Source organism: Tupaia chinensis, unplaced genomic scaffold (assembly GCF_000334495.1).
Source record: "Tupaia chinensis unplaced genomic scaffold, TupChi_1.0 Scaffold000251_1, whole genome shotgun sequence".
Taxonomy (NCBI): domain Eukaryota; kingdom Metazoa; phylum Chordata; class Mammalia; order Scandentia; family Tupaiidae; genus Tupaia; species Tupaia belangeri.
The window spans coordinates 7,557,000-7,572,011 of record NW_006159731.1 but is presented as its reverse complement, the minus strand read 5'-3'; the positions used below and the strand labels follow the sequence as shown (position 1 = coordinate 7,572,011).

The 15,012-nt window shown below is 37.9% G+C and overlaps 1 protein-coding gene across 1 annotated transcript in view; it reads right to left on the bottom strand.

Moving 5' to 3' along the window:
• Positions 1-7,605: 7,605 nt before the first annotated feature.
• Positions 7,606-15,012, bottom strand: part of LOC114007902 (DDB1- and CUL4-associated factor 4-like) — an 8,840-nt gene continuing 1,433 nt past the window's right edge. Inside the window, exon 2 of the mRNA XM_027772070.1 lies at positions 7,606-8,043. Within this exon, the coding sequence (XP_027627871.1) occupies positions 8,039-8,043 (5 nt within the window). The 3' untranslated portion in view covers positions 7,606-8,038. The remainder of the gene's footprint in view (positions 8,044-15,012) is intronic.

Below are 15,012 nucleotides of genomic sequence, written 5' to 3'. Positions count from 1 at the left end.
AGGGTGGGGGGGGGCGCGGCCTGCCAGTCCCTGGGACAGGACGCGCGAGAAAAGGCGGAGTGGGAGGGGCCCAGCCACCCTGCCCTCCTCCCCAGAGACTGTCTCGGCGCGCCAGAGGCCAGCCCTGCACTGCGCCGGGCCGCGCCATCAATTATGCAGGCGGCAGCCGGCTGGGGGTGTGTCCGGATGCGCTGCGCCACCCCCAACCCCGCATCTTTTTGGCCCTCGGCCTCTGAGCCCTAGGAGTGGGTAGGTAGTGTCTAGCCCATCTACTCTGGAGAGGTAGAAACTCTCCCTGTAGACTATCCTTTGCAGTTCTGAGACACCGTTCAGTTATTTACTACGATGGGACGGGTGAGAAGATAAAGGACAGTTTCTGCTCCCTCGGATGTCTTGGGCTTTCTTAGTAAGAAGGCTTGTATTTTGTGCTGGTGGAAAGCGCTCTCCAGCTACCCCACACCTGGACTGATCTTTCTTTGCTCTGCCTGTCAGTCACCTAAGCCCTCCTCTCCAGTCTCTGAAGGCTGAACCGGTTATCACTAGATAAATACTTTAGAGTCCCAGGGCGCCGAAGTGTGTGTCTGTTTTTATTCTCCTGTATGCTTACCTAACAGCTTTTGAGTAGCCATCTAGAGCTCAAGAAAGAAAAATCGCTGGAAGTTGATACTGTGTAAACTACACTAAGATGCTGACCTTTGTCAAACTGGAACACTTTTAAGATAATACTAGCCTTTACCTTCCCAGGCTATAGCGGGGATTTGTCAGCGTTCTTGATCAAATGCAATAAAAACAACTAAACACTAGTGCTTTATCAGGGAAGGGAAAGGGAATCTACATTACAACAGAAGTTGTAAGCTTCGATGATTCTTCAGGACGTTGTAACACATTAGAAGTTGTTTGTTTTTAATAAGTATTTCTGGTGAACTTGTTCCCTCTTCCATTTGAAGCTCAGATCTGACATTTGCAAAATACACCAGTATCCAAAAAGGATTGAATGAAAGTGTTAGATACAAATTTTGAAGATTGAACTATTAAGCAGGGCATACGCTTATTCTTGACAAGAATGGTTAGTTTTTAATTGGCATGCAGTATTAAAAATATTCTTGTTTCCAGTTTAGTATTAGATAGGCAAAACTTTGGAAAAGAATGTGGATTTTTCTAATTGGTATCGTGAGAATATGAGTGATACAACTCATTCAGCCACATTAGGTGTCTACTAAGTGCCAGATGTGTTCAAAATAGGCTGCATGGTAAATGAATGCAATATAGTTAACAGGATACAGAATCAATATACAAAAATGTGTAGCATTTTTATACACCAATAATGAACAGACCAAGGCAGAATTGAAGAAAACAATCCCATTTACACTGGCTATGAAACAAATGAGATACTTAAGAGTAAACCTAACTAAAGAAATGAAAGACTTCTATAAGGAAAACCAAGAAAAACTGGAAAAAAAAAAAAAAAGAAAAGAAAAGAAAAGAAATTGAGTATGATACCAAAAAAATGGAAAGACATCCCATTAAGGCAGGAGACAGGAACCCTAAAAATATAGTTAGGGTATAGACCTAAGATGGAGTCAGGAAATGGCTAAGTTTTGAGATAGAGACAGCAATGGCCCAATAGTTAACCTAGGCAGCATGACCAAGACCTAAAACAAAGGCTTTTTCCAGGCCCCACCACCTTCCAGGAAGAAGATAAGATAATGGTTTTTATGACCCAACACTTCAGGACAAAAAAGTCAGCTGATCTTAGTACCCACTTCAAAATTAGGGAAATAATTGGACCCAACCAGCATGCGCCCCTCCCTGCCAGGAGGGAGATACATACACAAACAAGCCCCACCTAAAACCTAAGTCCTAACAAAGCCCTTCCTGACCCAAATAAAAACCCTTGCCACAATGGAAGTATGGCAACCCGTTTTCCAGAAACCCTTCCTTTTTGGGAGCTCTGTTTTTCCTTCCTTGTCCTTTAATAAATTCTCCACTTTATTAATAAATTCACCACTTTACTATACCTACTGTGTGTCCATGGCTCTAATTCTTCCTAAGCATAAAACAAAACCTGTGTCTCACTGCGAGTGTGGGACCAATCACCCCTGTGCTCCTGTGTTCCAATGTCACCATGTTCTTGATGTGAAAGAATCAGTATACTCAAAATGTCAGTTCTACCCAAATTAATTTACATAGTCCATGCTCTTCCAATCCAACTGCCTATGACATTCTTCACAGAAATAGAAGATATAATTATAAAACTTGCCTGGAATCATAAAAGACCCCCATATCACCAAGGCAATACTGTGCCAAAAGAATAAAATGGATGGAATCGCACTGCCTGACTTCAAAATATATTACAGAGCAGTGATAGTCAAAAGAGAACGGTACTGGAACAAAAATAGACCTATAACCAATGGAACATAATAGAGAATCCAGAAAAAAGCCCAAGTTATACAGTCAACTGATCTTTGACAAAGGATACAAGACAATGCAGTGGAAAAAAGAAAATCTTTTCAGCAAATGGTGCTGAAAGAACTGGATATCCACCTGCAGAAAAATGAAGCTAGACCCTACCTCTCACCGTCAAGAAGAATCAACTCAAAAATGAATCAAAGATTTAAATACAAAGCCTCAAATTATAAAACAACTAATAGAATATGTAGGGGAGACTTTCGATGATCTTGGAGTAAACAAACATTTCTTAAATAAGACCCTGAAGCACAGACAACAGTCCACAAAATAGACAAGTGAGATTAAATCAAGCTAAAAAGCTTCCTCACAACAAAGGAAATATTAATTAGAGTAAGAAAACACAACCCTTGGATGGGAGAAAATATTTGTAAATTTTTCCTTATACAAGAGATTGATACTGAAGGCCAACAGGTGGTGTGATGGTTATAAGGTGGCTGGACTTCCATATGGCTGACCATAGTTCAAGTCCTGGACCTGGTGGCTTGCTTTCTCACCTTCCTTCTCTCTCTGGTCAACTTCAATGAAATAAAAAATAATGACAATGAATAAAATTAAATAAAATGATTTTTTAAAAAGAGATTGATATCTAGAATATATCAGGAATACTAGCAGCTTGCCCATAAAAAAATGAATAATTCAATTAAAAATGGACAAATGAATTGAATAGAAACTTTATAAAGAAGACTTATGAATGACCACATGGCATATGAAAAAATGTTCAAAGTCTCTTGTGAGATGGGAAACCACAATAAGATACCATTTAACCCCAGTTAGAATGTCTAGAGTCAAAAACATACAGAAGAAAAAGTGCTGGCAAGGCTGTGGTGGAAAGAGAGCCCTCTTACACTGTTGGTGGGAATGTAAATTAGTACAACCTCCATGGAAAACAATATGAAGGTTCCTCAAAACCCAGAAGTTCAACTACTACATGACCCAGTAACCCCACTTTTTGGTATTTACTCAAAAGATAAGAAAATCAGAAAAATACTTGCACATCCATGTTTATTGCAGCATTATTCATAATTCCTAAAACAGGAACCAACCCAAATGTCCAAAAATTGATGACTGGTTGAAAAACTGTGGCACATTTATACTATGGAATTTTACTCAACTATAAGAGACAATGAGAGTCTATCATTTCAAGCCATCCACTTGAAGTGGATGAATACGGAAGACTTAATGTTAAGTGAAGTGAGCCAGACTTGGAAAGATACACATTGTATATACCCTCACTCAATTTGTACAGTCATCTGCATGCTACGGTAGAAATGGAAAGATCTGAGATATGATAGTAGAGAGGATAAGTGTAGACAGAGAGACTGTAAAGGAGGGTGAGTGGAAGAAAGTGGGTGTGAGGTGCAAAGGGGAGGAAACATCTGATGGAAAATGTAGAAATCTCCATTGGAAAAAATATATACATAGTATACATCATGATAGGGACTTTATGTAAAATGTGAAATTAATCTGAAAATAGGCGGCAGGTACAGTTTATGCACACAAAGAGTACACACACAAATTAATATAGGAAACCATCTGTGAACTACAAATATAGGAAAAGCCTCTTCTCAGGCAGAAAATTATGATTGTAATGATTAAACTTTCTAACAAAGCCTTATGAGAGACCATGAAGAACTAAAGTTTACACACTGTTACCTCTTGGGGCATTGTCTAGGCTCACTAAACCAAGATTACCTGTTCACTGGCTGCTAAATCATGCCTCTGTTTTGCTACCCAGTGTCCTGTTACAACACTAACTGCAAACATTCCTTTTTACCATGGGAGATTTTTTTTTAACAGTAAGCACTTCACAGAATAAACTGAACTCTGACCTTTTTAAATTAGTCCTATAAAATCCTTAAGTTCAAATTCATCTTCTTCAAATGACCTGAAAATATTTTAAAAAAAAAAAAAAAAAGAAAGAAAGAAAGAAAGAAAAAGAAAAAAAAGTCTTTGCAGTAGAATCAGCCTATTTCTGAAGAGGAAAAAGTGACTTACCAAAGTTGAAACTACTGCTTCTGCTGCTATAGCAAAGCAAAGTTGAGAAAGAAATGTATCTCTTGTTTTGCTACCCATTTTGCAAATCCTATAACTTTTTTACTGTTACATTTTAAAGTATTTGATAATTTTGAGTCTTATCACCACTTAATTTTTTCAAATGCTCCACCCACATTCTTTAAAAGTAGCTTATCTTATCAGTCCCTTATCGTCTATACTTCCTATACAGCTTTTTCTGATCTTTGAGTTTCAAATCACCCTTTTCCTCCATGGTGAATTAAATATAGCCACAAACACTTTGAGACTTTCTTCAGTGTGAGGTATATGGAGGGAGAAGTAGTAGTTTATTCTTCTCCTAGAGCTGGACAGGCTCTGTAGCTTCTCTGACCTACTTAATGTTGTTCAAGTCCCACTGTGTGAACTTCTCTGAATCAGACCACAACTACCACTTCCTTTCTCTTGACAGCCTCCTCCTTAGCACACAACTTCCAGGTAAAGACTTACCTTAAACCACCATGCTGTCAGAAGTCCAAACTACACGGAGTGCCCTTGTCAAAATAAAATCAGATCAGATACAAAAAGAAATATGAGTCTATTTTACATACAAAAGAAATTAGGAGCCCTCTAACCAGAAGTGCTAAGAAGATGGGCTCTCAAGAGTTAGGGAGCAGCTTATTAGGCATTAATGGGGGAAGTACCTTGGTCTCTACTGTGATGGGCTACTACAAACATATATTTCTTTTAGGCCAGGTAAACTGAACAAGTTTATTTACCTGTAGCTGATTAAGTCAAATTATCATAAGGGCAAGAAAGAAAAGCTTAAGTTTTGTTTATGATTAGTGCTTGCATTTCGGTAAAATTAGGATAGCTTAAATTTTGATTACATGGCTGTGGGTGGTTAGCTTAGCAGTATACCCAAACTGTGACCTCCATTTTTATAATATCTCAACAATTCCCCTATTTTGATCATTCTCTCCATTGACTTTTCATTTCATAGCCATCTGAAAATCAAAAAACTAAGATTTCTGTAGATTCTTCTGATAACTCAATGCTTACAGTTTTTGTTGTTTGATCCTCCTGGAAATCATCCAGTGAGTTAATGGCTACTGACAAGAACTTAAAACTTCTGAGAGAGCATAACACACAAGTGATATTATCAGTATGACTAGTATGAGAATAATACCAAGAGTTCAAAAATTACCCCAAAGCCAAGGTTCCAAGCAACTGAACCAGCTAAATAGATCAAATTGTTTCTCCCTGATTTAATGGAATGCCTAGATTTCTGATCATTTAGATTTTTAAAATTTAGAATTACAATTTCTGATTTCTTGACATGAAAACATTTTTTTCCAGTAAAAACTCTGGCTCCTTTCTGTTAAGATCACCAAGAATTTTCCTTGGGCTGGCTCAGTAGCCCAGCATAAGACACTACTGAAGCAAAACTGGATCAACATGGAAGACTGCAGGTTCAGTTCCCAGGTCAACCTGCACACTGATCCTGCATACTCATGGCTGGCTGGAAAGGCTGTAGAGGGACTGCAGCATGAGATCTTGTTGCAAGTGCTTGGCTCTTTCTCTCTCACTTCTCACTCTTATGAAAGAAATAAACTATTTTTTTTTAAAAAAAAAAAGGAAAAAAAAAAAAGGACACTCCTGTTTAGGAGTACAGCTAAAGCTAAACTGCTCACTTCAGATTGTATTGCTTAAAGAAAATTTAAGGTGTCATTATAACTCTTTTTCAAGAGCTATAGAAATTTGGATGTTATCTTTCTAATTCGGAGCCACCTAGTCAAAGAAATAGTACTCTAATGAAATAATGAAATCAAGAGTTGTTATGTATAATTGAGTGGATATTCTCAAGTAATTCATTTTGGGGGACCTACTTTATGTACAAATGACCCTAAGTTACAAAATTGATAGCATTTAGGAAGTCATATCTGGTTATTTGGGTTAAGAGGTGACTCAGACCACTGTGATCTTTGTCTACATTATTACCGTAAAGAATGATACTGTGTTGTTGATACAGAGAGTTAAGTTAGATTGGATTATTCACAAAGCAGGTGTGCTTACTTTTTTGTTACATTGGCATCAGTGCATTGCCATTTTGGAAGACTATTTAAACCAAGATAGGTATAAAAAATATTTCTGTGGATTTGATAAAGTAATCTACTCGTTCCATTACCAATAGGACTGATTCCTTTTCCAGATGTGGCCTCAATTTAGATCTATTCAGTATATAAAACTGCTGTTAATCTTACATAATGATATTATAGAGGCATTCCAATTGCTTCTGTAATGCAGTTTCCATTAAACCAGTGTTTGGTTCCAGTGAGTTCTTTAGTAGTGTAATTGAGTGTCAAAGTCATTTTCTATTTTCAACTCTTATTTTACAAGTCCAGTCTATATCATCTAAATCACATCAGCAAGTTAGATTGTAGTGAATCCAGAATCTCACCTAAGTCAGATCCAGTACCATTAAGGTTTTCTATAGGTAGAGATAAGTTACTAGTAACACATTTTAAAGAATTAATTAATTAATTTTAATCTGACCAGAGAGGGACAGAGAAAGTGAGAAGGCTGGCCACCAGTTCCAGGACTCGAACCATGGTTGGCCATGTGGGAGTCCAGAGCCCTCAACCACCACACCATCTACTGGTCCCTACTAGTAACAAATTATAAATTGGTGTCTAATGGCTCTGACCAGTGCCAAACCAGTTGGCCTGATATTTTGAATGATTTGATTTGCCAGGAGGAGGATGCCAAGCTTTTCAGTAAAGCAAATTTCCCAAAATTGTCATCCAAGCATGAATGGGGGCTGGTTCCAGTATTAATCAGCAGTCACTATGATTAGTAAGAGAGGTTGAAGAACAGTCTTTACTGGATATTTGGCCTGACTTTAGTGGATGAAAATCCTCGGTAGATGTTGGAATATAAATTCAAACATTTAATGTTAGTTCACAAAGTAGCAAGGTTATACTAATTAATAGAAAGATAAAAATAAATATTCGTGGAACCAACAGTTAGTGTGGATTAATGTGTTGGACTCCCACAAGGTTGGCCATGGTTTGAGTCCTGGACCTAATGACTTGCTTTCTAACTTTCCCTCTCTCTGTCTCTCTGTCTATCTCTGTTGAGTCTGTGAGTCCTATATCGAATTTAAAAACAATAATAAATAAAACTGAATTAATAATTCTTATTAAAAAATAATTGATGGCAAAATAAAAGGAAATCCTATGAGTTCTTGATCCATGTTCTTGAGTGGAAAACAGTTTACTTCACGTTGTCATTTGCTTCTGGGTAAAACTCTTCCCTTGAATCTCTTTCATTTTAATTCAGCTGTAGTTTGACAGACCAAGGGCTTCCAAAGAATTATTTTTTAATTGAGAGAGATGAACTCAAGTTTAATATCCTATAATTTGACTGCTGCATGAAAAGTTAAAAGAACTTCATAGAGTCCCTTCCAACGAGGTTCAAGTGTGTTCCTTCATTAATGTCTCCCCCAGAGTATGCAGTCACCTGTTTGAACATATGGGTTACAAAGTCTTCGCCTGGTGGAGGACCTCTAAAGATTTATTTAACCTATAGAAATAAGCATGTAGACATTCCATTAATGCTTTACAATATTGGGTTACATCAGAGTTCATAGAAACTAGATGAACATGGGGTTCTATTATTAAAGGCATGAATCATCCTTTGACAATTTCATAAGGAATCAGTTTATTTTGTCCAAGGGATTTTGATCTCATTGGCATAAAATCTATAGGCAATACTTCAGACCAAGGTAATCCTGTGGTTTCACTTCATCTTGCCAGTTTTAATTTTAGAATGCCATCAGGTTGTTTAGTATTTCATGAAGATGAGGGTTACAGGGATAGTGGTAGTGTCATAATGTCTGAATAATATTTAACCATTTCATAACTTGTCCAGTAGAGTAAGCTGCTTTATGACTTGAAATTTTGTTTGGAACGTCCCAACATGGGAAAACATTTTCTAGAGTAGGGCATGAAGCTCAGCCAGGCCGGCGGGGGACACTGATGCCATCGTCCAGCCACTGTCGCCACCCCACTCAGTTCGCTTTTCCTGGGCTGGCAGGCAGAGGCCAAACTCATGAACTCAGCTCAGGATCATGTGGTCTTTGAGGATGTGGACATATATTTCTCCCAAGAGGAATTGGAATTCCTTGATGAGGCTCAGAGATCCCTATACTGCAATGCGATGGTGTAAAACTTTTCACTTTTATCCTCACTAGATTGTTGGCATGGAGCCACAGATACAGAGGCACCTTCTGAGCAAGAGTTTCTGAGGGATTGTCACAGGTCACAATTCCAAAGCCATGTCCACCCATCCGGAAGACCAGCCCTGTAAGACATATGGCCGATTCTTGAAAGACATCCTACACCTGACTGAGTGTGATGGAACACATACTGAGCAAGAGATGTACATTTGTGAGGCAGAGTTTTACCAGCACCCAAAGAAGCAGATGAGAGAGTCTTTTCAAAAGTGATGAAGGGAGAGCTTCATTGGTAAAGAATGGCAGAGTTCACATGTGAGAGAAGACTTTCATCTAAGGTAAGGGTGGTGATGAATTTATTGCCCATTTAGACCTTCAGCAACAGCTCTCTTACAGAGGGTGGAAGCCACACAAGGACACCAGGGATAGGGAAGGCTTTTCGAAGCACACAAAAATAGTTATGAATGTAGTGAACATGAGAAAGACATTAGCCATCAAGATAAGCTTTTTGAGCACCAGAAAATCCACATTGTAGAAAGACCATATGAGTGCAATGAATGTGGGAAATTGTTTAGCTACAATTCCAACCTTATTAAACATAGGTTTAATACAGGAGAAAAGCCATACAAGTGTAGTGAATGTGGAAAAGCTTTTAGTCTCAAATATAGTGTAGTCCAACACCAGAAAATTCACACAGGAGAAGGACTTTTTTCTTTTTTTTTTCTTTTTTTTCTTTTTTTTTTGAGACGTTTTTGCAATAGAGCATGTGCACTCACCAGAAAGACAGAAAGAGAGAGACAGAGAGACAGAAAGTGAAAAATCATCTCCCATGGAGGATGGCCACCCTGCAATCCCTTCTCCTCCATTCTCCTCTTGGAATCTTGGGCACACATGCACATGCGCCCAGCGTGAGTTTAAGCCACTGGGTCCAGGAGTAGAACCGCGGTTGACTACGTGGGAGTCCAGCGACAAAGCCATTATACCAACTGCTGGTCCCAAGAAAGACCTTTTGAATGCACTGACTATGGGAAAGCCTTCATAAGAAAGGCCCACCTTGTTCAGCACCAGAGAATCACCACTGAAATATTCTTTACACAAAATCCTGGCCTTATTCAATATCAGAAAATTCACAAAAGCCCAAGGCCTTATAAATACAGTCAATGTGGAAGGGCTTTCTTTATGCAGTCCCATCTCATTGGTCACCAAAACATCCACACTGGAGACAGGCCTTATGAATGCAATGAATGTGGGAAATTCTTCTGGTATTGCTCCACACTTGATGCGCATCAAAGAGTTCACACTAGAGAAAGCCCTTATAAGTATAGTGAATGTGCGAAATTCTTTAGGCACAACTCCAATCATATTAGACATCAGAGAAATTATACTGAAGAAAAAGCCTTATGAGTGCAGGGAATGTGGAAGATTCTTTAGCCAAAATTCCCATCTCATTAGGCACCAAAAAGTAAACTCTGGAGAGAGACCCTTCAAATGCTCTGAATGTGGGAATTTTTTTTATGGACAGCTCTACCTTCATTAGTCATCAGAGAGTTCACACTGGAGAAGGCCTTATGAATGTTTTCAGATACAACTCTAGTCTCGTTAAACATCGGACAATTCACACCAGAGAAAGGCCTTATGAATGCAGTGAATGTGGGAGAGTGTTATGCAAAATTCTCACCTCATTCAGCACCAAAAGGTTCATGCCAAATGAATTATGAGTAAAGCAAATGTGGAATTACTTCAGACAGTAGTCTGTTTTGATATAACACTGCAAACTATTGTTAATTATATTGATATAAAAAAAGAAAAACATTATCTAATAGCCTTTGGCTATACTAATTATATCGGGCTTTTGTCAAGGAAAGGCTTCTATCTGACTGAAACTATATTTATAATTAAAAGCACATATTAATAATCCACAGAGCTAATTGAATCTTGGGCACACATGCACATGCGCCCAGCGTGAGTTTAAGCCACTGGGTCCAGGAGTAGAACCGCGGTTGACTACGTGGGAGTCCAGCGACAAAGCCATTATACCAACTGCTGGTCCCAAGAAAGACCTTTTGAATGCACTGACTATGGGAAAGCCTTCATAAGAAAGGCCCACCTTGTTCAGCACCAGAGAATCACCACTGAAATATTCTTTACACAAAATCCTGGCCTTATTCAATATCAGAAAATTCACAAAAGCCCAAGGCCTTATAAATACAGTCAATGTGGAAGGGCTTTCTTTATGCAGTCCCATCTCATTGGTCACCAAAACATCCACACTGGAGACAGGCCTTATGAATGCAATGAATGTGGGAAATTCTTCTGGTATTGCTCCACACTTGATGCGCATCAAAGAGTTCACACTAGAGAAAGCCCTTATAAGTATAGTGAATGTGCGAAATTCTTTAGGCACAACTCCAATCATATTAGACATCAGAGAAATTATACTGAAGAAAAAGCCTTATGAGTGCAGGGAATGTGGAAGATTCTTTAGCCAAAATTCCCATCTCATTAGGCACCAAAAAGTAAACTCTGGAGAGAGACCCTTCAAATGCTCTGAATGTGGGAATTTTTTTTATGGACAGCTCTACCTTCATTAGTCATCAGAGAGTTCACACTGGAGAAGGCCTTATGAATGTTTTCAGATACAACTCTAGTCTCGTTAAACATCGGACAATTCACACCAGAGAAAGGCCTTATGAATGCAGTGAATGTGGGAGAGTGTTATGCAAAATTCTCACCTCATTCAGCACCAAAAGGTTCATGCCAAATGAATTATGAGTAAAGCAAATGTGGAATTACTTCAGACAGTAGTCTGTTTTGATATAACACTGCAAACTATTGTTAATTATATTGATATAAAAAAAGAAAAACATTATCTAATAGCCTTTGGCTATACTAATTATATCGGGCTTTTGTCAAGGAAAGGCTTCTATCTGACTGAAACTATATTTATAATTAAAAGCACATATTAATAATCCACAGAGCTAATTGAATGAAGTGTATCTACAAGCATTCCAATGTTCCTGATGGTGGATGAGTTATTCCTAGAGTCATTTTAATGATCTTTCCAGAATTATGGGTTTGATAAGTCACCCATTGACTATAACATGTTTGACTACTTTAGGAAAATCTCCCTACCAATATTTTGCCAGTGTTGAGTCATTATATCAACTCTATTACAAGTAAGAGAATGGAAAGCTCAGAGGATAGGGAACTTTTGGAATTCAGAAGTCCCGCTCTCTGCCTTCTCAGTTATCTCTTACTTAATTTACATTCTTTATCCATCCATTTTTATATTTTTTTTCAGTGTCTGAGGCATATTTTAACCATTATTATAAGTACTAAATGTCTCTCATGTCTTTTGAATGGTCTCAATACTTGTATTAGTTTCAATTTATTAGACCAGAAATAATGCAGAGAGGAGATCAGCAATCTGAGGTGCGGTTTTTGCAGACACATCATTTGACATGTTTTACAGACTTATCATTTAATATTAAGATTCTCTTCTGTTTCTGTAGCATATCAAAATCATAAATTATTCTAAAAACATACCTACCATCAGTATAAATACTGACAGTCATCTTTTGCTATTTTTCAGGCTCAAGTAAGGGTAAATGATTCTGCAATTTGGACTGAAATAATTTGGAAAGATTTTTCTTTCTAATAATTCAATAACAGATTATAATAGTATAACCAACTTGATATTTTTCTTCAGAAATTTTGGAATAGGCATTATTAACATAGAGAACCAGTTATGGATTGGTTAATGGTTTTTTTGTTTTGTTTTGTTTTGTTTTTGGTAAATACAGTCTGGGGATCAAATTTTGAAAAATCAATTCAACACAGCTATGAGTCTCTTCTGAGTAAAAGTGAAATGGTAGCAGAGTTTGAAGAGCTGCTGCAAAGAATGAGCAGATTTGAAAGGGACAAAGGAAGAATCTCATACAATGTTAACTGGGTAGTTGATAAATGCATGATGCATTTGGCATTTAGAAAGGGTTTTTTTAGACCCTGAGAAACTTGTAGGCATAGTTTTGCTTTGGATAAGTTCTGAAGAGGATTCTACAATCTTGGTAGCTTCAAACTTTAAGCAATTTGGATATGGCTTAACTATGCCAGATCTAATTGTAGACTATACTGTTTAGACTCTACAAAGCTATGAACCCTACTTTCTCATTCATTATTTTGAGTGAAGACTCCTAGAGAAGACTCATTATATCATTTAAGGAGAAACACTGTGAAGCATTTAGAATAAATGGAGCATCCTGATTCAGGAGGATTTTGCAATGCCCATTTATGTTCAGTCAGGGCCTCCTCATATTTTGTTATCCATAAAAGATTTTTCTCAGTGTTAGTTTTACTTAATTCATAGAGAGGCTAGTAAGGAAAAACTGTGGACCTAGAACTTGCTATATCCTGCAAGCCCAAGGAATACTCTTGACTTGCATTTACTCATAGGTCTAGTGTAACTTCACATTGTATTTAATTTTTGTGAAGACAGAAAGATTCCTTTTGCAGATAATCAGGACCTAAATAATGTGCCTTCTCTTGTGAGAATCAAGTTTATCTTAAGAGGCCTTATAGGGTGAATATGTTGAAATAGATACATTGTGTCCATTTTTTAGTTCCACTTAGATAAAGAACAAAGGAGTAAAAAACTTACATACTGAATCAAGGTAGATTTTCTTGGAAATTGCATAGTTTAAAATCCCAATATAAAATATATGGTAAAGGTAGCCTTGGTTAGTCTCTGAGGTATTCCTGTCCAACTACATTGTTGATTTTTCCAAGTAAATCAAATATTGAGTGTCTGTCTACACAAATGCTAAAAACAAAATCAAGTAAACGAAACTCCAAAATTACTGGCTGTAATTTACAGGGTAATTGTTTTGAGCTTAGTTCACATTGAGAATTGTTAACAAGATTTAAGAGGTTGAAAAAGGATCCAATACTGCATTGAAGGGTAGAGCCTTTGTGAGGAGATCAGTGATTTGGTGGATAGGGTGAGACTCCATAATTAAATCCTAGTAGGTTTATAAGGAGATGAAATGAGGCCGAGCGAGACCCACACAGGACATAGAGCACTCTGCTGTGCTCAAGTCTTCACCTTCTGCCATGCTGTTATGCCAATGTGGCTCCAGACATTGGACCTCCAAATTGTGAGCTGAATAAGCCTCTATTCCCTTAAATGACCAAGACTCGGTTTTTTTTTGGGTCAGTTACTATAACAAAAGACTAGAACACTGACTTATGCTGGTGCATTTCAAGATCCTGGGAGATGAGGTAATAATGTTGCCAATAATTTTTTAAAGTTTGTTAAAATATGCTATTTTAACTAAAATTATTTAATACTACCATTTATTTCTCCTTTTTTTTCATGGCTTGTTCTTGTTTATTTTTGGGTAGAAAATCAGGCTCTTTAACACTGTATAAATAACTCACAAACTGGTGCTCATAGATCACAAAAATCAAAATCAGTTTTAACACTGGGCCCCTGAATTTGACATTCAAGTTACCATAGTAGAAGCTGGAGCTGGTATACCTTATGTTTTGGAAAGTGCCTCAACAAAACCATGTTTAGTATTGTTTAAAGTGTCCATTGCTTAAAAATATCTATCTTTCCTCCCAATGTCTAAAAATCACTAAGTCTTTTTGTTTAAAAAAGTAGGGGGAGGGGTATTCTAAGGAATTCAACAGAAAAAAGAAAACAAGTGCCTTTTATGGAAATGACTTTCAATGTCTCTGGGCCCAAAACTTTACTGAAATAACTTTTCAAAGTGTCTTCACAGAAACATTTACCGTCTTGCTCCCAGCAACAAGATGGATGAGATCAGGTACACTGAGGTCACTAAAAATGCCCTCATTAGAAATGCCAATAAGCCTCTCAGATAAGCCCCTCATTAGTAATAACAATAACCTATTCTTTACTTCCCTAAGTCAAATTCACACCCCTCCAGGCTGCACTCTGCAGAATTAGCTGTAGAAGAAACAGCAAAGATCCTGCCAGACAGCCAAGAGCAAGCAACAAGAGTAACAGCCCTTGCATCCCCCCAAGGGAAGCCCTAGAGCTGAGAAGAGAACTGCCAGGCTCAGAATGTCAGCCTTGGCTGTGAGTACAGTAAGGGGATGGTCCAGAGTAGGTGGCCATCCTGGAAGCTCCAGATGGTCATGTAGCAGTCCTAGCCCACTGCCACCAAGAGTCCTTTCTCTTTGTACACATGCAGGGCACGTAGGGTACACATTCACATGTCCTGTGAACTGCGTTATACACTTAGAGGCACTCAGCTGCAATAGCTTGATTTTTCCAGCCATGTCTGATGCCA